Below are 21,820 nucleotides of genomic sequence, written 5' to 3' on the forward strand. Positions count from 1 at the left end.
GTGCTTTTTAGATCTTTAGCACAGAAAACTTGGAACATAGGATACTACATGATTTTGAAATTATGCCGTAATATCATTCTCATTCCTGTGATCACTCATGATGTAATATTTCTCAGAAGTTTTCAAGATCAGGTCAACTAGAGATTAGAAGTACTTACATAGTCTCAATTCAAACTATGCCCTTTCAAAAGGGCATAATGTAAATTCTGGAAGCCCTTAGGTAGGTGGCAGTTTAAGCACTTTATACAGTGAACTGCTGGCAATCAAACGTAAGGTCACAGCATCTAGACATGTGGCTTCATGCTTTTGACACTACTTTAGGCACTGGGATACATCTCTGGAGATTTGTCAGGGACAACCCTGGAAGTCAAGAACTAAAGAGAGTGTCAAGAAATTCTTTAGAGGAAAAATACTGCCAAAGAGATGAGAAAGAGCCCTGATTGGCTCCTTTTTATTTTGTAGTCAGGCAGAAAATAACTCTCTCAGAATACTGAGGATACCTTTAAGTAATTCCAGAGCTCTGAAGAATTTGAACAACACGTGCGACTGACACTGTGGTTTGAATATTGCAGAAGCACCTTTCAATTAAAGAGTGTGGTTTTATTTTACTGCTTCAATATTTCAAGCCAGATAAAAACAAGATGCTAAGCCAATTTATAACAAAAAAGAAATCACCTGGGCTTCATGTTTAAAGCCCATCTAGAGAACACTTCTGGTAGGCTGCAGAGGAGATGAAGTGGTGTTGGCGAGCAAATTAAAAAGAAAATTGAAATGAGCAGCTTTGAGAAAGTCCTTTTTTATTCACACAAAAGTATCTTTTAAAAACCCACGATATAAAATATTCACTAACTCTTCAGTTTTTTGATCCAGTTGGATGTGTTAGTAATGGAATTGGTAGACTTTCTTGGGGTAGCAGATCTTATTATTCCCAAAGTCAGTGGATGTTTGATGCAAAGAGCAAATGCTAAAACACAAATCAGCATTTTTACTTATATATAAGTTGAGGACTATGACATAGGAGTTTTGGAAAGTCCCACAAGAAAAGCAGTCTCATTATCTTCGCCTTCAGCACCTTATTCAGTACAGTATTCTTTGCCATTTCTAAGAACACGGAGAAGATAACTAAACCTTTAGAATTGCCAGTTTAATTTCTAACGGCTCTCTTTTCTAATCAAAGTGACCCTATGGATCTAACCAACGTAAATTGGAAATTTTTTTTTTAAATTGGTTTTTCAAAGTGTAAATCACTGATTTAAAAAATCACTAGCAAGAGGCTTACGATGGCTCAGGCTCCAGTTTAACTTGAAGAAATAAAAATAAAGGGTTGTAATAAAGAAATAATAGAAGGGTGGCAGCCTTTTGATTAGAGAAATGACATGAGGGTTTTAATGACTTTCTCAGGACAGTCACTTGCCTTAATTAAATTTTACATCATTTGTGAACTGAATACGTTTTACGCAAAAGGTAAAGAACATGAAAATTTTAAATGGCCTTGTCTTCATTCTTCTGCTTCCTCTTTCTATAACGACAGTCAAGTAACTGACCCTCTCCAAGGCCAGGCCACTTCATCTGGAAAATGGGGATAAATCTGAAAGATTCTGGGGGAATCAAACAAAAATTTATGCAAAAATGCATTAGAAACCTACATTAAGAAATGTAAAACTAAATATACAGTATTCCTTTGCAGACATAACTCAAGTTTTAAATAATATCATTTGAGAATTAATAGATACAGCATGTTAGAGTTGGAGGAAACTTAGAAATCCCCTAACATCCTCATCACACAGAAATGTGAGTCCATGAGAGCTTAAAGAGATAATGATAATATTAACAGCAACTAACTGTATTTTTTGTACAGATATAGTCTCACTCTGTTGCCCGGGCTCGAGTGCAGTGGTGTGATCATAGCTCACAGCAACCTCAAACTCCTGACTGATCAAGGGACCCTCCTGCCTCAGTCTCCTAAGGAGCTGGGACTATAGGTGCATGCCATTGTGCCCAGCTAACTTTTTTGTTTTTTTGTAGAGATGGGGTCTTGCTTTGTTGCCCAGCCTAGTCTCGAATACCTGGCTTTAAGTGATCCACCTGCCTTGGCCTCCCAAAGTTCTGGGATTAGATGAGTCACCATACCCAGCCAGCAACTAACTTTTTTTTTTTTCCTTTTTTGAGACAGCGTGTCACTCTGTCACCCAGTCTAGAGTGTAGTGGCATGATCTTGGCTCACTGCAACCTCCGGCTCCTGGGATCAAGCTATCCTGTCTCAGCCTCCCAAGTAGCTGTGATTACAAGCATGCGCCATCATGTCTAGCTAATTTTTGTATTTTTTGTAGAGACAGGGTTTTACCACATTATCCAGACTGCAGCAACTAACTTTTAACAGATGGTTATAATGTGCCAGGTATACGTTATCACCTTATGCCTTCCACCAAATTCCTTTACTAGGTAAAAGCCTAGTTTACAGGTAGTAAAGAGTGGAACCTTGTCCAGGCTCTCCCACCCTGATGTCTGAGCCCATAACCTTCAGGCCTCCTAAAGCTGCCCCACGTCACACCTCCAACTGAGCTGGGGCTAACTAGAAGGCCCACATTCAGACTCTGGTCTGCTGAGCTCACTTTCTTCTGGTCTTTAGGCAGAAAACAGAAATCAGAAATTTCCAAAAAAAAAAAAAATTATAATGGGATAGCATTTGACTGAGTGCCAAATCATGGTACACAGGAAACTGAGAATTTTGACCTCATACTTCTCCCAGATTTGTAGCCCTCTCCTGAGACTCCTTCTCCTACAAACCTTGCCCATGTTTGTATGTCTCTGTTATAAAACAAACAAACAAAAAAACAGAAGAAAATAGAGAAACAAAGTGTCTTGAGCTATTGTTCTCTTGTTTTAGGAAATCATATTATACTGTATCCTGAAATAGAAATTTATAGAAAGTGATAAGTGATGTGGCTTAAAGTTCAAGCTATGGAACCAAAACTAATAAAGCTGTGGTCATATGCATATTATTATCACTTAATTGCTATTATTATTATTCCCATTTATGGAGCATATTGTATTACAGATGCCCAACCCAGCACATAGATCTTCAAATATATTATCTAATTTCATTCTCACACCATTTCTATGAGATAGATACGGTTAGCTCCATTTTAGAAATGAGGAAATTTAGGCTTAGAAGAGTTAAATCAGTCACCAGAGGTCACATTGCATGTGGGAGTCAGAATTCAGACTTAGGTCTAACTCCAAATTTCACGCTCTTAAGAACAAAGTTATGAGCATTTGAGTTTTGAATTATAATCTCTCTATAAAGTGTGGAATCACTTCCCTTAAGTTTGCAGGAGTTGGAGGACTCTCAAGCCATGACTTTGTATCCTGCTTTCTTGTACCTATGACTACTCGATTCTACCTAATAAGTGCATCACAGATTTGGTGACTGATGCTTTGACAAACTCAACAAATTTTGGGAGTGCTAACATCCCTAATGAGGAACTAAACCCTATGTCAATGCTAACCAATTCTAAGTTGTCACAAATTAACTATTAACCAATCATCAAATTGCAGCAATTTATTCAACCAATGTATATTTATTACAAACTAAGCACTGAGCACTCTGTGCTAGTTATGAGGGTGCTACACAGAGCTGACCTACGAAATAAGCCATAGATGAGTGGCCCTCCATAATCAAGATTGATTTTTCAATTCTTGTTTTCCTTACCTCCTACTGGCAAGAGTAGCATAAAACTAAGCAAATGTTACTAGACAACATGACCAGAAGGAGGCCAGGTTTAAGTAAAATCTTTTTTTTTTTTTTTAAGAGGTATCACCATGCACATGAAAAAGTTAAGTCACAGCTTCAGAGATTACTGTCTCTAGGGTTGAGATGTTACATAAGGTAAGAAGATGTCCATGAACTTCATTTTCCACTTTCATTATCTGCCTACAAAGCAGCAGGTTTTCAGGTCCCTATCAATGTTCAAAGGGAAGCTTCTGCGATGTTTCTGCATTAAACGCGCAACATTTAGTATAACACACCAAAGTATAAAACTACCAATTCTTCCCTCTAATTTTTAAAAAGTTTGACACATTATTTTTGCTGTAATTTTGCTTTAGACAGGGCCCCATTTCTTTTTTTTCTTTTTTGCCAGCAGAAAGCAACTCGTATTTTATACTGGCAGAAAATGAGCAACTGGAATTCTTTTAGAACAAGAAAGAGAAAGAAACTTCTCATCCATTTAGTGGCTAATAACTATGCTAGGATATGCAGTGCATGCGTGTAGAAACATCAGTCTGGTTGGATAAAGAACAGAAATTCTGTTTCTACTCTCAGTTTTTCAAGGTGATTGATGATGTTAAAGGTCACTGATTCTCCAAATATGTCTATGTTCCTAAGTGTAAAATAGGAAGAACATTCTTTAGAGGTATTGCAGTTTTCTGAGCTAACTGCTATAAAGGGTTCAAAATCTTGTAGAAAAATCTACTGACAAACAAGACAAAATCAACTTGTTCTCCTCACACTGCAAAAATAGTCTTAATTGTACCACAAGCCTCTTCTTGCTCATTTCAAAATTGGAGAGACAAGGTATACACAGCCTAATTCTCTGTCCCTCTGACACACACAGGTGGGCAATCCCACCACATATTACTCAGGAGTAGAATGTATGAATGCAGAAGAGTTTCGCCTCACCTGATAACCAAGAAGGACTGCAATTCTGGGCCTCCTGAATGCCCCTGATCATGATAAAAATACTTTCTGGGATCCTCTAACAATAAGCGAAAAATACATGGACAGTAGATGCAACACCCATTGGTGGCAACTAGTTCTAATATTTGCTAAACTAGAGATCTAGGACGGTGAGATGTAGACAGGCTGGGGTTTTGCACCTCTGTTTCCCCAAAATTTCCCATGGGTGGACAGTATATCCAGTCCATTGCTCACCACCTGCAGCAAGCAGAACCAAGCCATCCACTCCAAATGAGGAATGGCTGTTGTTTTCTCACCTCCTTCCTCTTTCATGGATTTGCCACCCAACCTCCAACTCAATGGCCACTTAAAAAAAATACATCAAGCTAGATGTTAATACCATTCATGCCAAGAGTAAAAGTCTGCTGGGATCCTCATTTATATATTTTAAAGGGTGTAACCAAATGTGCTTACTTTTAATCAAACACTCAAGGGATATTCCAGGCACATTGTTTGATTAATACAATGAAGAATAACTACATGGAGAGCTGGGTTAATGGAACATTCTGCAAAAGTATAGTTGAAGTCCATGAGACTTCTGAGTACAAAGGAAGTTATTTTTACACAATTACAATTGAAAATTGATCCTAAGCCCATGCTGACCCACCTCTTAAAAATAAGATGCAGGAAGACTCCCTATGAAATTAAACTCTATCCGAACGTACTTCAATGAGAGAAGCAGAGTCCTGGACAGTGTTTTCCAGAGTGTGTTCTGAGAAAGACTGGCCCCCAGAGATAATGCATAAAAGCGTTTCAACGGTTAAATGAGTCTAGAAAGCTCTGTCTCTCTACCCTTTGCAGACTTGAAATGCACATTAGCAAATTAGGGGATCTGAACATTCCTATAGTAGAGGATACCCTGCTCTACTCCAGCTTTCAATCTATTGAACCACAAAGTTCTTTTTTGTTTCTGTTTGTTTGTTCACTTAAAGTAATGCCTATTTAAATATTCCTGGAACCACAGTTTTCTAAATATTGAAGAAGATATATTTACTCAATCCTGTTAAGTCATCCCTAGGTGTTAATAATTGCAACAATGCTAAAAAAGTTTTATAAAAATGTGCCCTTGGGACCTGTCTACAAGTTTCTAGAATAGTGTCACATACATGGGATCTAAGGAATCACAATAATTTAAGTGCATAAAGTACTTTAGAGAGAATGTCAAAGCTTTATTTTTCTTAAAGAGCTATTTGAAATTTGCTTCTTCCCTCAAAAGAATATCCAGTCTTTCAAACAGGCCGTATTTCAGGGAAGCATACGGGTCTGCTATTTTGACCATGGAGGACATAGTAGAGAATTTGTCATTGGCATTCAAAAGGAAGGCAATTATGTCACTACCCCCATTCAGAATTGTTCAATAGCTCCCTATTACCTAGCAAATCAAGCACAAACTCCCCAGTCTGCTATTCAGTATCCTTCACAATATGGACCCAATCTTCCTTTCAAAAAAAAATAATTATTATTGAAGGCCTCCTATATTATTGTAGCACAATGGGGGCTAGAAGAGGGAGGAGATGCCTGAAACATAGAAACTGTCCTCAAGAATCTTACAGTCAAACAAGATAATAAGTCATGTAACAATTGCTATAGCACCAGGGGAACCTCATGTGTCCGAAATGTGTAATCAGACTTCAGAGGAAAACAACTGCTTCCAACTAGAAGTCCAGGCTTAGGGCTTGGGGCCAGGCTTAGAGTAGGTAGATGCTTTTCTAGCTTTACAATTCATAACTTCTCTTTTCCAGGGAATCATAGCTTCTCTTTTCCAGGGATAAATGTGGGATTTCATTTTTAGTTCTTCATCATGATGTTTGTTGCATGGGGTCAGTTTTCAATTATTTTGAAAGTGACTTCTAAATAAAACATATTTATAACATTGAGTTACTATCAATGAGGCATAAAATTACTATCATTTTACATAAATCACCTCATTTAATCCCTACTTTGCACTCCAAATCTATTAGATTAGGTATTATTTATTACCCTCCTTTTACAGATGTAAAGTGAAGGATGGGAGATTTGCCCAAGAAAAGTGACAGATCTGAGGATTTATTTATTTATTTATTTTTATTTATTTATTTATTTATTTATTTATTTATTTATTTATTTTGAGACGGAGTCTCACTCTGTCGCCCAGGCTGGAGTGCAGTGGCACAATCTCTGCTCACTGCAAGCTCCGCCTCCCGGGTTCACGCCATTCTCCTGCCTCAGCCTCCTGAGTAGCTGGGACTACAGGCGCCCGCCACCACGCCCGGCTAATTTTTTGTATTTTTTTTAGTAGAGACGGGGTTTCACTGTGTTATCCAGGATGGTCTGGATCTCCTGACCTCGTGATCCACCCGCCTCGGCCTCCCAAAGTGCTGGGATTACAGGTGTGAGCCACCGCGCCCGGCCAGATCTGAGGATTTAAAGGCATGTAGGCCAACAGGAGAGGCCATACCTTTAACCACTACGCTATATTGCCTGTGAGTGCTCTATGCCCCAAGAAGTATCATTATTCACCCAACATGCACCAAGCATTTCCACTTGGACAACTTGGCATGTGCAAATGAAATATTCTTCCTCTTCTTCTCTACTGATTGGTAGATATGCATACTTCAAACACATGGCAGGGAAAGAGAAAACTACCTCCACTATGGTGCCTGCTCTCAGAGAGAGACCTGCCTGTTAGTGTGGACTTTGTCCTCTTCCTTTCTCCCCACATGTAATGTCAGTCCTCTCCCCTCCAACTCTACTGCCACCACTTTCATTCAATCCTCACCCATCTGCTAGACTATTCATCCACATTCTATATGGAGTCTTCTTTATCTCAAATGTATTCTCCACATTCTACAAGAGTTAGTTGTAAAAATGTAAACCCCATCATAAACTCCTTTTGCTTAAACTTCTTTAAAATGAGTTCTTCACATCCCAGAACAGGGTTTCCCAGGGGTATGGACTGGAAAATCAGATTCCCAGCACTTCCCACTGGAAAGTCCTGGTTCTGTATTTCCTGTGGTCTGTGGTGTGCCAGGGAATCTGTATTTATATGTGTCTGAGAAGCTGCTTATCACCAGGAAAGTTTGGTAAACAGTGCTCTACAGGATTAAGCATAAGCTTCTTAGTGTGGTAAAAAAGGATCTTCATGTATGCCCCCACGTACCTCTCCAGCCTCTTTTTCTTCCACCATGCATTCTCTCATGCAAACAGCAATATCAACCCCAGTTGTTGCTCCATGCACAGTATACTGCATCACACTTAAGTGCCTTCGCACTGGCTGTTTCATCTGCTCCCTGCACCCTCCCTACTTTGTCCATTTGGAAACACTCACTGAAGGCCATCGAAATCTTTTGAAACCTTCCGAATTTTGTGAAGCCTTCCACAGATGTTTCAGACAGAAGTAATCACTCCCTCTTCTGAAACACCTTACAACCTATATGTTAAATGCAACATTAGAAGCATGTGTACTTATTCATTTACACTTCTGAGTTGCTTACTAAATACTATCACCTTGCTGAGGAAGGAGATCACATCTTGTTTGCTTTATACCCTAGAACCCAGGACAGTGCTTGACACAATTAAATGGTCCATAAATGTTCAATGAACAGAATAATTTTGGGGCTCCACCATTAGTCACCACACTAGACTTTTTCAAAGCAAATGTCAATTTAATCCTAACAACTGCCCTATGAGACAGTTATTATTCCCATTTTACAGGTGAAGAAACAAACATTCAGAAATATTGCTGCTTGGAAGTGGCAGGACAAAGAGGAATGTTCAGATCCACCTGCTTCCAAAACTGCCATTTCATCTACAACAAGCTCCCCCTATAACTGAGTACCTGCCATGGGTAAGAATTATTTGCATGCTTGTCATGGTACTCCCCCCACACATGCACAAACACACATCTTGGGAGATGGTAAGCCATTGAAGATAAGGACCCTTGTGATTTCCATATTTTTATTCCCAAGGTGCCTTGCTCAATGAACATCTTTGTGCATTAAATTTAAACAGCCTACACTTAGAAGAGGTCTTGAGAGAGCGAGAGCTCCCTGACTCCAGAGAGTGGTATGCATCTACACATCAGGCCCAGTGTGTGGCAATCTGTCAGAAAAGGACACCCATGAGGTAGAGTCCATAAGCTTCCAATAATCAATGATTTATCAACTTTTTTTCATCTTTCACATTTAGTACATGGAAATTTTGGAAGTTTTATTTTAGTGGATGGCATTTGTTACAAATGTTAGTTGGAAGAAGAAATATGAAATTTTACACTCCCAGTCTACTTTTGTAAATCTTCAAACTTATAAAAAAAGAACGATTGGTTTTAAGGCAACAGTCATGTCTCTAGCTGGAAGGGTTAAGGAATAAGTGTTTTGATTAAACAAATATTTCATTGACTAAGATAAGGTATTTATCTATATTTTATATGAATTTACAGAGTAAATCATTAGAACTTGCCTAAATATGTATCGTACTATAAAATTCTCCTGAAAATTATTTAGATATTTTTCCGGAATGATTTGGAACATATTTCAGGAGTGGGTAGAACCTCAGCCTCTGTAATGATGATCATTTATTGTTCCACTTGTGAAGTATAGAAAATTCCAACTGAGAGAGTTCTAATTAGATAATGGAGAATGGAGAAGTTGCTCTGTGTTTACAAAACACGCCTCATACTTAGCAGATTGAACAGTCTATTAGTATTAATACTACCGCCTTAGATGTCCTATATCTGAATTGTGGCATTCCACTATCCTCAGAAAACAAACTCTAATGTCTAGTTATATTTTTTGCCAAACTGAGAAGAAAAAGGCTCTCCTGGCAACCAAAAACAAGAAACAGAAATACTACTTCACTGTGTATTATAAATCAAAAAAATTAAAAAGTTCATGTTATACCCCTGATGAAAAGCTTGCGACCTCCCTTTATGTTAAAAGATAAAATGTACAAATAAAAATTAAGACCCATGAATGGAAACATTAGATTCCTGGAGCTTGGATTTAAAAGATCATCTAATTCAATCTTATTTTACAGGTGAGTAAAAGTCCAAAGAGATTAAAGGACGCAGCCAAGGTCATACAGCTAATTAATGTCGGCATAGGACAGAGGGAAGAGAGAGGGGAATAAAGGAACCAACAGTTACTGGTTCCAGGCAATGTTATTTGCTGAACACATGGAATCTCTCTTAATGTAAGTGAGCTTATATTAAGCACTCCACTTTCCAGATGGAGTGACTGAATCTGGCAGATATTGAGTAAAACTGGGATTTGAACTCATGTCTCTCTGTCTTCTAGGTCTGTGCCCTTTTCAACGCAATCATGACTTTTGAGCATAGGTCTCTTGACTCATAGTCCAAGATTCTAGACAGTATCCCATGTAGATGAAAAAGAACTCACTGTAAGGTTTTGCTTGCATCACCAAAAATAATTACATTTGCCCAAATGCAAACTATGAAAAACTGGAGGACATGTGTAGAAAATCGACAACAGGAGGTGGGGCCTAAAAATTCAAGAAATACTTCCAGGCTCCTTTACCTGTGTGTGAAGACCAACCAATGAATTCCTTGAGGTCAATCCTATCCTAAACAAGATTTATTAGCAAAATGGATCCTGAGTCCATGAGAACTATTTGCCACACTAAGCAATTTTCCATTATTAGATTTACCATTACATTTAAAGACATCCATCTACACATTTTGTATAGATAACATAATGAAATTGCATCTCCAAATTCTGACCATATGTACACAATATAAGACATTAAAGGACAAATAAGTCCCATTTTAAGTACCATCTTAAAGTAATACTTCAAATGGAAACCTAAAATTGAAGAACCTATCTATAACCAAATAGTGCTAAGGTTGAGCTGATGGTCCACCGACGTATTCAAGACAGTAATGAATACAATGTAAGTTCAGTAAAACAAAATAATTTTTATCTCTTAAAGATGTAATGGAATTTGATGGAATGTATCCATATGTTCCAAAGAGTTCATTTATGTTCAGGCACACATCAGTGAATCAATACACACAAAGTTTTGATCAATTTATACATCTTAAAAAAAGAAAAATCTGTAGATTTTGTTTATCGCTTCAAAAACGGACATACTAATGCCAGATAGTTGAAGAATGATCATCTGTACCTTGGAAAAGCAGGGAGAGACAGAGAGAGAGACCAGGAGTCAAAGAATTACAATGCAGCATGAAAGATGTTAGAACAGAGGTACAAAGTGCCACAGGAGTGCAGAGAAGGAGCTGTGGCCTCATACCTGGGCAGATCAGGAAGACGCACAGAGAAGTTCATATCAGAACAGGATTTTCATCTGTACAAATTTCTGAGGCAGGCAGAAGAGAAGCAAGGACACATTCCCTCCAGATCTCTTTCATTATTTCTTTTCTCGAGACCTCACGTTCCAGCAAGCTGAGGATACTAAAGTGGTTCACTTTCATTTTAATGAGGAACTAGATTTCAGTGAAACCCCATTGTTGCTTTTTTGCTGGTCCTCAGAAAGACAGTGAATAACTCAAGACTACCGAGGGATAAATTGGGTATATAAAAGTGGTGTATATTATTGTTTGCTGTGATATAAAGTTTTGTTTTTTTTTTTTTTTTTTTGAGACGGAGTCTCGCTCTGTCACCCAGGCTGGAGTGCAGTGGTGCGATCTCGGCTCACTGCAAGTTCCGCCTCCCGGGTTCACGCCATTCTCCTGCCTCAGCCTCCCGAGTAGCTGGGACTACAGGCGCCCGCCACCTAGCCTGGCTAGTTTTTTTGTTTTTTTTTTTTTTTTAGTAGAGATGGGGGGTTTCACCATGTTAGCCAGGATGGTCTCGATCTCCTGACCTCGTGATCTGCCTGTCTCGGCCTCCCAAAGTGCTGGGATTACAGGCTTGAGCCGCCGCGCCCGGCTGATATAAAGTATTTTTAAAGGCCAGATTAAAAACAAATTTCCACATGTGAAAATAAAAAGTGACTCTCCTACTACCCTCCTCCCCAGCAAAAAAGCAGTAAGAATTTTAAGAAACTCTCTGAGGGTAGAAATGGGAAAGAAAGAAGGGGAAAAAATAACATGGCGTCATCACAGACTACTCTTCTGAAGCAAAGTAAAGACAATGAAGGGAAAAATAGAACACGTGTATTACAATGTATAGCACCATAAGGCTGTGTTTGATGCTCTGGAGGGCTTCAACAAGTACTGTTCAGTCAAAAATCAATTGAAAAATCAGCATGATAACAGAGCATGAGTTGCCCTATAATAGCCTTAAGACCCCCAAGGCTATGTGAGTCCCTTTCATCTGCCACACAGCACTGACTCTAGGGGACCCTCACTTCCCCTCCCTGAGTCCTGTGCCCATCTGTATTTCTTACCTACTGCTTTACTCCTCCTTAGAAAGCATGGCTGACAAGGAATGATGATGTTTTAAAGTGGTTTTTGAGAATTTTTTCTTTTCTGCTTTATTCTCTTTCTCGACAATCGCACTTAAATTTATCCTATAATATCAGTCATAGACTGTTTCCACAATATTAAATGGTTAGCTGTAATCTCTGAACCACCTAATGAGTTAATAGTCTTATGTTTTGCCTTAACTAAACTGCCCCTTAATAAAATCACAGTTCAGGCTTATGCAAATGTGACATGTAAGCAATTCACAGCATTGTTATAAATATACATATATATTTCATTCCAAGATTTCATCTCAATATTTCTTCAATCACTTCCTCACAATGTCTGGTTTGTTCAATTTATATTTCTACTTGGCATTTGGTGCAGACCCCCAAAGATAAGATACATCTGTCCCTTAGTCACAAATCTTGGCATTTTTACCTTAACTCAATCGTGAAATGATTGGTTGAAAATTACCTTGCTTATTAGCAGGATTTCCTCATAATAAAACATTTTATTTCCAAACTTTCAAATTTGACATGAGATGTACTAACTCAGCAGTGACATATCAAAGCTCAAGGAGGACATATAAATACCCTGATCCGTGTGAGGAAAGGAGAAGCTAATTGGAAGTCAGCTTCCCTGTGATTATCAGCTTGTTTATGAGGAGGGAGGACTCTTCTGAATGGCACTGTAAATTCATCCCTGATTATGGCGTTAAAACCAGAGCTCATTTCTACAAGCTCCCCGAAAGCCCCCTACCCAATCCATTTTGTTTAGTTATAAAAGGGTTGTGCATTGCTTTCAGAGAATGACAGTTTTTCATGCTTTGATTTTCTCCAGTTTCGAGAAAAATTAATCAGTTGCACAAGCCAGTTGTCAGATTTCACTTCCCTCATGGCAGAAAGCACACATATTCATTGTCTGCTATAAGAATAAATTTTAGTAATTTTTCCCCATGTCAATGTGAATATTAGACTGACCCAATTAATATGAAATGCTTCTATGCTGCTGGAACAGACAGTGCTACAGAAAGAGCCATTTGCACAACCTGTTCATGATTATGGGCCATAAGGACACAAAGATGGCACACACATTTGTGGACCATCTGAATTCTTATACCGAGAGGGGAGGGGGAAGGGGGAGCGGCATGACGTTAGCTTGACTGTCCTGGGTCATGTTTTTTAATCCAGAGTATTGGACATGTAACACAGCAACAAGAGCTGATCATTTTGTTTAATCACCTTTTGGATCTTTGCCAGATGGTCTCTATTGAGAGCGCTGCAAACAGAGAGAGATGAACTGCATCTAACACGCCACCAGAGCTTTCCCGTAAATGTCTGAGAACTGATTCCAACAAGAATTTAGTCTCAGAGCAGAAAGGGATACATTTAAAAACTATGTGCATTAACTATACTTTTCCCCATAGAATCCTCACTTGGCATGAATAATTTACCCACTCTTATGCTAATGGGATCATGAAAGTATCCCTCTGTCTTTAGTGCAGCTATTCTCAGCTTTCAGTAATTACCCCACCCAGTGAAAATAACATGGCTTCTGCATTGAATGGCTGACTCGTACCTGACAATTAGAAAGATCATGGCTGACAGTGGAAGGGTCTAGAACTGGACAGAGAGACCCTTGTAGCCCAAGGAAGAGCAGAGCCATAAAGTAACACTGGCCGTGGGTGGGAATGCATGCCGGTGAGAAGTGGCAAGAAGGGTAAAAAAGAAAAATTCTCCACTGTCAAGCTTTTCTTTTTTTGACTTATTATCAAGATTTTACTTAAATAAAAATATGGTTCTCTTTCAATTACCAGGTGTGAAAGACATTCATGACCAAATTAATTTTGAAAAAAAAATAAGCAATATCTAAGAAAAAAACCATAGTTACCATTAAAGCACATCTCCATTAAATATCTATTTCACCAGAGTTTTAAAAAATCTAAATAATGAAAAATCCTTTGCATTTTGCTTTTTGGAAGGAAAAAAGGATTGCCAGGAAAAAAACAACCACCAAAAAAAAAAAAAAAAAATTCATTTTCTACCTCTGTCCACAAAACTCCATGTTAGGTAGTTCACTGCGTAAAAATTATCAGGCTAAAACATCTGGGAAAGAAAGCTATGAAACAGCAGGGAACGTGGCTGGTTTATTGTTTATCTTTTGTTTATGAGGCAGTATTCAAGTTTAATTACTACTCTAAATTAAACTCTAACTGGCATCAGGAGACATCCCTTTACATGACTAAGTTAAAAAAAAATCTAGAAATCCCAACTCTGGGTTTCTCAAGTAAGTTGATACATATAGGAAGAAATTACTCAAAATTAACAGCAATTATAGAAAGCTTTTAAGCATTTATGAGTACCATTACATGCTCCTGGAGCATTTATTTATTAGAAGAATTCAGTTTTACTTCTAATGGTTACTACTCTAAAAAGTCTTGAGAAAATCAACAGAAAATCTTTGGATGTTTCCTGATGGTTAAAGAATGGCATTCTTTTAAATTTTATTTGGGGGGAAAAAAGAGAAAGAAAATGCAATGTAAATAGTCCATATACAACAGTTTATTCCATGGCAATGTTCAATTATCAATTATAGTCTCAGAGAATTTTTTTGACACAATTAAGGGGACAGGAAGGAAAAAAAAAATGTCATCGTATTTATCATAACAGTAAGTGACCAGTTTTGGATGAACTTAGCTCTAGGAAAAATAAAAGTTAAAAGCAACTAGCAAAAGATTATGCCAGATGGCATCTGTCATATTGTATTTAGGGTTATTTTAAAGAGATTGCCGCCACTATGAAAACATTCCATTGACAGAGTTTTCCTAGACTGAATAAGAAATCCCAGTAGAACATATTCAGGACCCACAGTAAGTGGGTTTGAAGCCCCCTCCTCCTCTTTAATATATATAACTTTAATGTATATCCCTTTAAATATATAACTAGAATACTTGGATGGGAAAAAATACTATTTTATAACTATAACATGTATTATAAGCTCAAAAGTGCAATACTATTTTAGACACTTGCTTACCTATAAACACATTCACTACTAAGGAGGTATTTGTAGGTTTCAACACCATGATTGCTAAAGAACTGTATAATACATAAATAAATATCTAGCTATGAGGAATTCTAGCCTCATTGCCTGGAAAATAGATGGGGACATCCACAGAGGGACGTGGTAGGTGGCAGAGTTAGGGAGAACTATGCTGGCTTGTACAGCCCTGTGTCCTGAAAGATTAGAGCAATATAGATTCTAGAATGCTAATGTATTTAGGTTAAACTGGGTCTGGCAACAGTATGGTTAACGTGCGTGTGGTGTGCAGTGTGAGCTCAGCAGTTACTGGGCCAACTGTCTCGGTATTTCTGGGAATCCTGCCTATTCACAGTGCAGGGATTGTTCAATTGCTGCAAAATGTACAAAATGAATTTTACAAAAATGAATTGTAAGGAAGGCCCCATTACAACGATTTTACAGCAAAGATGTCAACATCAATTTTTCTTTCATGCATAGCTAATGATTAAAACAGCATATTCCATTTGCCTAAGACAATTTATTTCATATTGGCACATCAAAATATTGAAATACAAAGTTATCTTTACTCTACCCTTTTTATTCATTGCTGCTGAACCCATACCATTGTTCAAACCAGGAAAAATAAAACAAACTTGGCATGAAATACTTAAAACAAAGGCTCATCAATATTCTCCAATTTGTCAACATCTCAATTACAGCACGGGAAAAAATGTAAATTTCATGTGCTCTAAACACTGAGGGGTCTATTCTCTTGCCAATTCACATGCGTAACTCCCATCAGCGTTAATGGGAGCTACACAAACCCATCAATAATAATAATACTTTGTACATATATTGTGCCTTTCATCTAAGGCTCTGAGTGCTCTAGGAACAAGGGGCTGCTTCCTAGTCGTTACTCTGGCAAAATACACAGTGAAATACAAAGCAGCTTTTGACTCAGCAGGTACAGAATTAGGGATCCCTAGACTTATTATCAAGCCCCATTTTACTGATGGGAAGCCAGACACAAAGAGGGTCAGTTCCTTCCCCAGAGCCCCAAGTCTGCACCCTAATTCTATCCTTGAAAAACCAGATTTCCTTCCTCATTCTAATGTGACTAACTAGACAAACTCCCTTCCTTTGGCTGCTTTTAGCAAGAGAAATCAGTGAATGAAAAGTCTGGTTCATATTTAGATAGCTTACTGTTAGACATGTGCTCTTTGAAAGATAGTAAAGTCAGGTTTCACATTTTACCAAGTTTATTTCTTATGATATTTTTAAAATGTGATATACATTTTTTTCTCCTCCTTTTGGTTCACTGCTGAAACACTGTGGAGGAAAAGATGAACTTTCACCTGTGTAACTGTAGCTCTTTCACTATCAGGTCATAAAATGAGGTATTTTTAGGTTCCAAAGTAAAGTTTGTATGAATCATTATAGTAAACATAATCACAAAAATTATAAAGCAACATAAATACATGTATTGTTTTATAGCATATGGCTATTAAAGTTTAATTTAAAATGTGTATGAAAACATTGTATTTAGTACAATTCATCCCTATTTTTTGTGTTTATCATAATTTGTTTTGAAACTGAATCATTTTACAGTTTTCCATATGCCTGTTTTGCTAATAAATTCTGAATAAGAAAACTCTTTGCTAAACTACAAACTTGATTTCCAGTGAAACATTATAATATATTTAATACTAAGGACATAAATTTCTCTCCCACGTTTTCCATTATACATCAACCCCAAGATTTAACCTAGGATAAGCATATGCGATTTCAGTCAATATCTCTGTTGACTTTGCCCTGAAGCAGATAATTAATCTTTCCCGCTGAAACTACTCTGGACAATTCGGTGGGACAAAATATCAAACTACCTCGAAACCCTGTTTAAAAGACTAATATAGGCATGAGTATGACAAAATACACTCAAGTCTGGCCTTCACATTTTAAAGTGTGCTGTAAAAAGCCAGAATGCCCTTATATATGTGTTTTAATCACTGATGTGGCAAGCCAGGTAGGAAATTTTCTATGCCAAAGCAGTCTTCATTTTATAGAAATCATACCTTTTTTTTTCTTTCAAACATTGATACAGTAAAATGACTGACTTCCTAGCACTCATACCCATAAGCTACCATGTACATTATTTAATCCCACAGAGATATGATTAAAGGAACAGAATCCTACAGGGATCAAATCCTTCAACATTGGGTAAGTGGGTGCATCTCCCCACAGCACAGAAGTTTGTGTGATTGTCTTTACCTATATATCAGTCTCGGAATTCTTCTCTTTCCTAAAAAAACAAAACTAACTAACCAAAATGATAAAACTTTATGCTTTGTTCGTTATTACAAGTAATCCCTGCTCCAAACCTGGGGTTCGTCTCTCTCCCACCTCCTCTTCTCTCTGGCCCTTTCTTGCTATCTCCCTTGCCATAACTCAACTAACCCAACAGAACCAGTCAGTTTTAAATTTCAGTGGGGACCTTGGTGACCTGTTAATGAATCTACAGAGAGGAGAAAAACTCACAGTGTTGAGTTATGCCTGGTGTTGCTAGCTGACTTGGAGTCAGAAATGCTTGAAGCGTTAACGTAATTGCAAGAATGTGAAAAATGAGGCGCTGGGCTCCTGAGCAAAGCAAAAGGTCAAAGTGAGCCTCACACACAAGAAGTCTCTGGAAGATAGCCTCATTAGACCATTAAGTCGGCTTCTCCTTTTCCCCTCTTTTATACAATGTTTAGAGTATTTTGTTTTTATTAATAGATACATTTCACCCTTTGTGTCGCCGCAATTTGGGGTGGTGGGAAGGATGGAGTCATAGAAAGCTTTCCAGATTTAACCATGCTGAGAAGTCCATCACTGTGACATGGAACCACAGTTAAGTCATTGCTTGCAGATCCATTGACCCTATGTACCAGTTACCCTGAAAGTGCCTTATAATTTACTTATCTTTTATACAGAAACTAACTGGTAGAATAAAACAGTATATAAAACAGTATATATTATATAGGTACAATTTGCAAGTTCTTCCACAATTTGCCATCTGATAGGATTCATCGCTGTGTTACTTTCGATTTGCTTAAACTCAGATTCTAATTTGGACCCATTCACAAGTGAATGGCATCCTAGAAAGGACATTTTTCTAGACTCTTCTAGAACCTCAGAAATCCAAAATTCCTAGTCAGAAGCTTGGAGGACGGAAGGCACCCAACTTACATCAACACCCTGTTTTAAATGGCATATATAACTACAGCTCAAGCTGTTAAACTGCCCTCTACTTGGAAGCCTGTCTAATACTTAAATATTGTGGCCATAAACACAGTCATAATAGAGATGAAATAGACCTAGGAGATCAGACACCATCTAATGTAACATATTAAAAAGTAAAATCTATACACTTCTCTGGCCCACATTCAATAATGCATCTTCCTTTAAATTATCATTTTAGCCATAGATGAGTCATTCTTACCAACATATAATTGCTTTCTGTGCAATAGGTGAGTTTTAAACAGTAACATTTATTCTAAATTGCACTAGGCTTCCTCAACATCTGCAGTTGATGTCCCCCTTGCCCTCTGATTATTCTAATTTTTAGGACTTGTGACAAAAGTCACCATGTCAGCTGAATGGAAATGGGGACAAATAATCCTCTAAGAATTCAAAATCTACCTTCCCAAGATAAGATTCCATGTAAAATTCCCACAATATTTCCGGAGCTAATAAGAACAGATTTTTAAATTGTATGTGCTTTAGAGGCATAATTGCTTGATTATAAAGAATGCTTATTGTTGATATTACAGGCAAGATATGCTATTTATAGCACAATTCAAGCTACTGCATCACAGCAGTAAAGTAGGTCTGTCATTCCACTTACACACACAGAAATAAAGTGTAGATAACCAAATTTGTAAAAGAATTGGCAGAACTAATCAATTGTTATTGTAATGCCTACGTAAAGATTCGACAGCTCACTTTGATTTCTCTTTTTAAGTAAAGTAAGTTAAGAAGAGGACATACTGTCTCTTTAAATAGCAGCTGATTCTACTCCTAACCTGCCACTCTCCTGTTTACATGGAGGCAGATGTACTGATATCATAAAATACTGACGTTATTTTAGTCATGCCTACTTTGCACGAGGAAAATGTTTGACCTTTTACCTTGCTCACTGCTGTTGTCTCCGCTCTGGGAAGCATGGCCCCCACTGGAGGGCCCTGGGGTGCCTGCTGAGTGGGTTGAGGTTGCATCATCGTGGTCTCGCCAAGAAGAAGGGTTCTGATGTCAGGATGCCAAGGAATGTTTCCACAGTTACCATTTCAGCCATAAATGAGGAACCAAGAGGAACGGCACAGAAAGGGACAAAGAAAAAGTATGCATATTAGTATTTGTGGCACTAGGCATATACACATGTCATGTTACAGTGTGCCGTCTTTTTAGTAATAGGTATATAAAAGAAAAGATGCTCTAGAACTTGATGTGGTGATGGTTACACCAGTGTATATGTTGGTTAAAACTGATTTAAGTGTACACTTTAAATGGGTAAATTTTATTACGTACAACTGTAAACCTAAACAAAGTTAATTTCTAAAGTAAAAAAAAATTAATGAAATATGTAAAAGTTATTTTTACTCTCACTCTCTTAACTGGGTACATTCTTCCAAGAAATAGGTTCCAATGCTCTTGGACACTAAATACTTCAGAACATTAACATCTGCAAAATTCAATGACTCCATTAAAAAAATTACAGGCTCTACAATATATGGGACAGCCCCTTGACATCTTTCAAATGCATTGCCCTAAAATAGCCTATAAAAACTTTCAAAATTATCAACTGATTGACTATATAATCAACAAAGGTAATGATATTAATCACTGCATCAATACCTAACAAATTATTGATTTTTGCTTTAATTTGTAGAAATAATTTTAAAAAAGAAACACACGTGAACTACTGGCCATCTAGTAAGCTAGAGAGGACTTTCACTTGAGCTTCATGGAAGCTTGAAATTCACTGAGCAGTGCTTCTTCCTAGAAGAACTACTTGTTTCAAAGGACATGCAAGGCAAACCAAGAGTTATAGCTCATGCTACTTGGCTGAGCATATTCATCTTCTGTTCCTCCTCCCCTTTCCTGATCATTCGCAATGCCCTGCTGTTGCTTAAAGGAAAACAGGAATTCTACTGTACAGGAAGGACTTTATCAGCACCACATGAAGGCAGGCAAGAGATGGAATTTCCTCTGGCAGAAACGGAGAGTAGGAACAGCATATGAAACAGTCCAGCCTTAAAGCCAGAGCTGTACACTTGTCACCTGTATATGACAACTTCAGTCAAGCCCACAGACCTACTGGCAAGTGAATGATTTGGGGGTCAGAGGAAGGGGCAAAATATTTCCTCAAAACCAATCAAAGCATACAAAGTATATACCAATCTAAGTATACACCGAAGTATACAAAATATACACCAAAGTATACACATTTTACAAAGTATACACCAATCAAAGTATACAAAGTATACACCAAAGTACACAAAGTATATCACTAAAAAAACCAATCAAAGTATACACTGTTTCTTACTAGAACTGGTAAATAAGAATTCAGATAGAGCCACGTGGGTATAGGCAACAAATAAACCTCTTGACCAAGGGAAAGTAATATTGCCATGTTGCCATTATACATAGTTCATCAAGAAAAGAAGTCAGTCTGTCATTTTTCTCAGCATCAACTCTACAGTGTACATACAGCAGGGATGACGTTACCAAAATAAAACAAGAAACCAACGTGAGAAAAAGCAGGGAAATGTTCTTATTTGGAACTACAAAACTTATTTTTCCCTCTACAGATCTGCAGCAAACTGACTGTAAATTAATATTTGGCATTTCTGATAGATTATGAAATAACAATCCAGAGCTCTATGGATTAATAACATCTCTATAAAACAATGCTACTGGCACTGCTATCAGGCGAGCAATTGATTCAAAGTGAAAACCCTGAGCAGAAATTTTGTGACTATAAATACGGCACAGGTATGGATCTCTAAAATAAGGATATGTTTGAGAAAGTAGATTAGGGAATGAAATTGAGTAGAATAAAATAAAAGTCAAGGTTTTCTGCTGCCTGTATGAAGACAAAGTCATGCCTGTGAGCTCTCTTTTTTATCTAAGTTAGAAACCACTCCAACAGTTTCAAGCAAAAGGCAAACAGAATACAGGGGCTCCTCGAGCTTTGAAGTCTCTTCGTGTCAGCTGTTAGCCGGGTGGTAATGAGATAAAGAGCTAGAAGAATTACATGGAAAAAAAAAAAAAAGAAAGAAAGAAAGAAAAGAAAAAGAAACAATAGCATGGTGTGAGTTTAGTCCTGCAACAACACAGGCTAGAGCCTTCTTTTAGAAAATGAAATAGCTGCAACATATTCACCTAAGCTAAACTTTTCATTGTACACAGCAATGATGTTAATTTTATGCACTGCAGGCTTTTTATTAAGCCGGCTGCTATAAAAGCTCCTTACCCCTCATGAAAATTACAATAATTAACCACTAACACCTCAACTATGTTTTAAGGCAAATGTCATCCAATAGCTATTATATAATCGTTTAAATGAAGCCGGAGCAAGTCTTTCTGTTCAGGCGCTGCATTGATTTGAACGGATCACTCAGAAGGACTTCCTGTAACTGAAAACACTGGTTTATCCCTATCAGCTA

General features: G+C 37.7%; 1 protein-coding gene across 44 annotated transcripts in view; it reads right to left on the reverse strand.

The window, feature by feature from the left end:
• Nucleotides 1-21,820, reverse strand: part of MEIS2 (Meis homeobox 2) — a 212,560-nt gene that overhangs the window by 175,711 nt on the left and 15,029 nt on the right. For 42 of the 44 annotated variants that reach the window (XR_012414770.1, XR_012414767.1, XR_012414769.1 and 39 more), the window contains one exon: nt 19,283-19,397. Coding sequence is in view for 37 of the 44 variants with exons in the window: in XM_073995482.1 (XP_073851583.1) it covers nt 19,283-19,397 (115 nt within the window). In the remaining 7 variants the exon portion in view is untranslated. Of the gene's footprint in view, nt 1-780; nt 1,599-19,282; nt 19,398-21,820 lie in introns of those variants that run through there. The other 2 variants (XM_073995484.1, XM_073995486.1) reach the window with 1 other exon arrangement.

This window comes from Macaca fascicularis, chromosome 7 (genome assembly GCF_037993035.2).
Source record: "Macaca fascicularis isolate 582-1 chromosome 7, T2T-MFA8v1.1".
Lineage (NCBI taxonomy): Eukaryota > Metazoa > Chordata > Mammalia > Primates > Cercopithecidae > Macaca > Macaca fascicularis.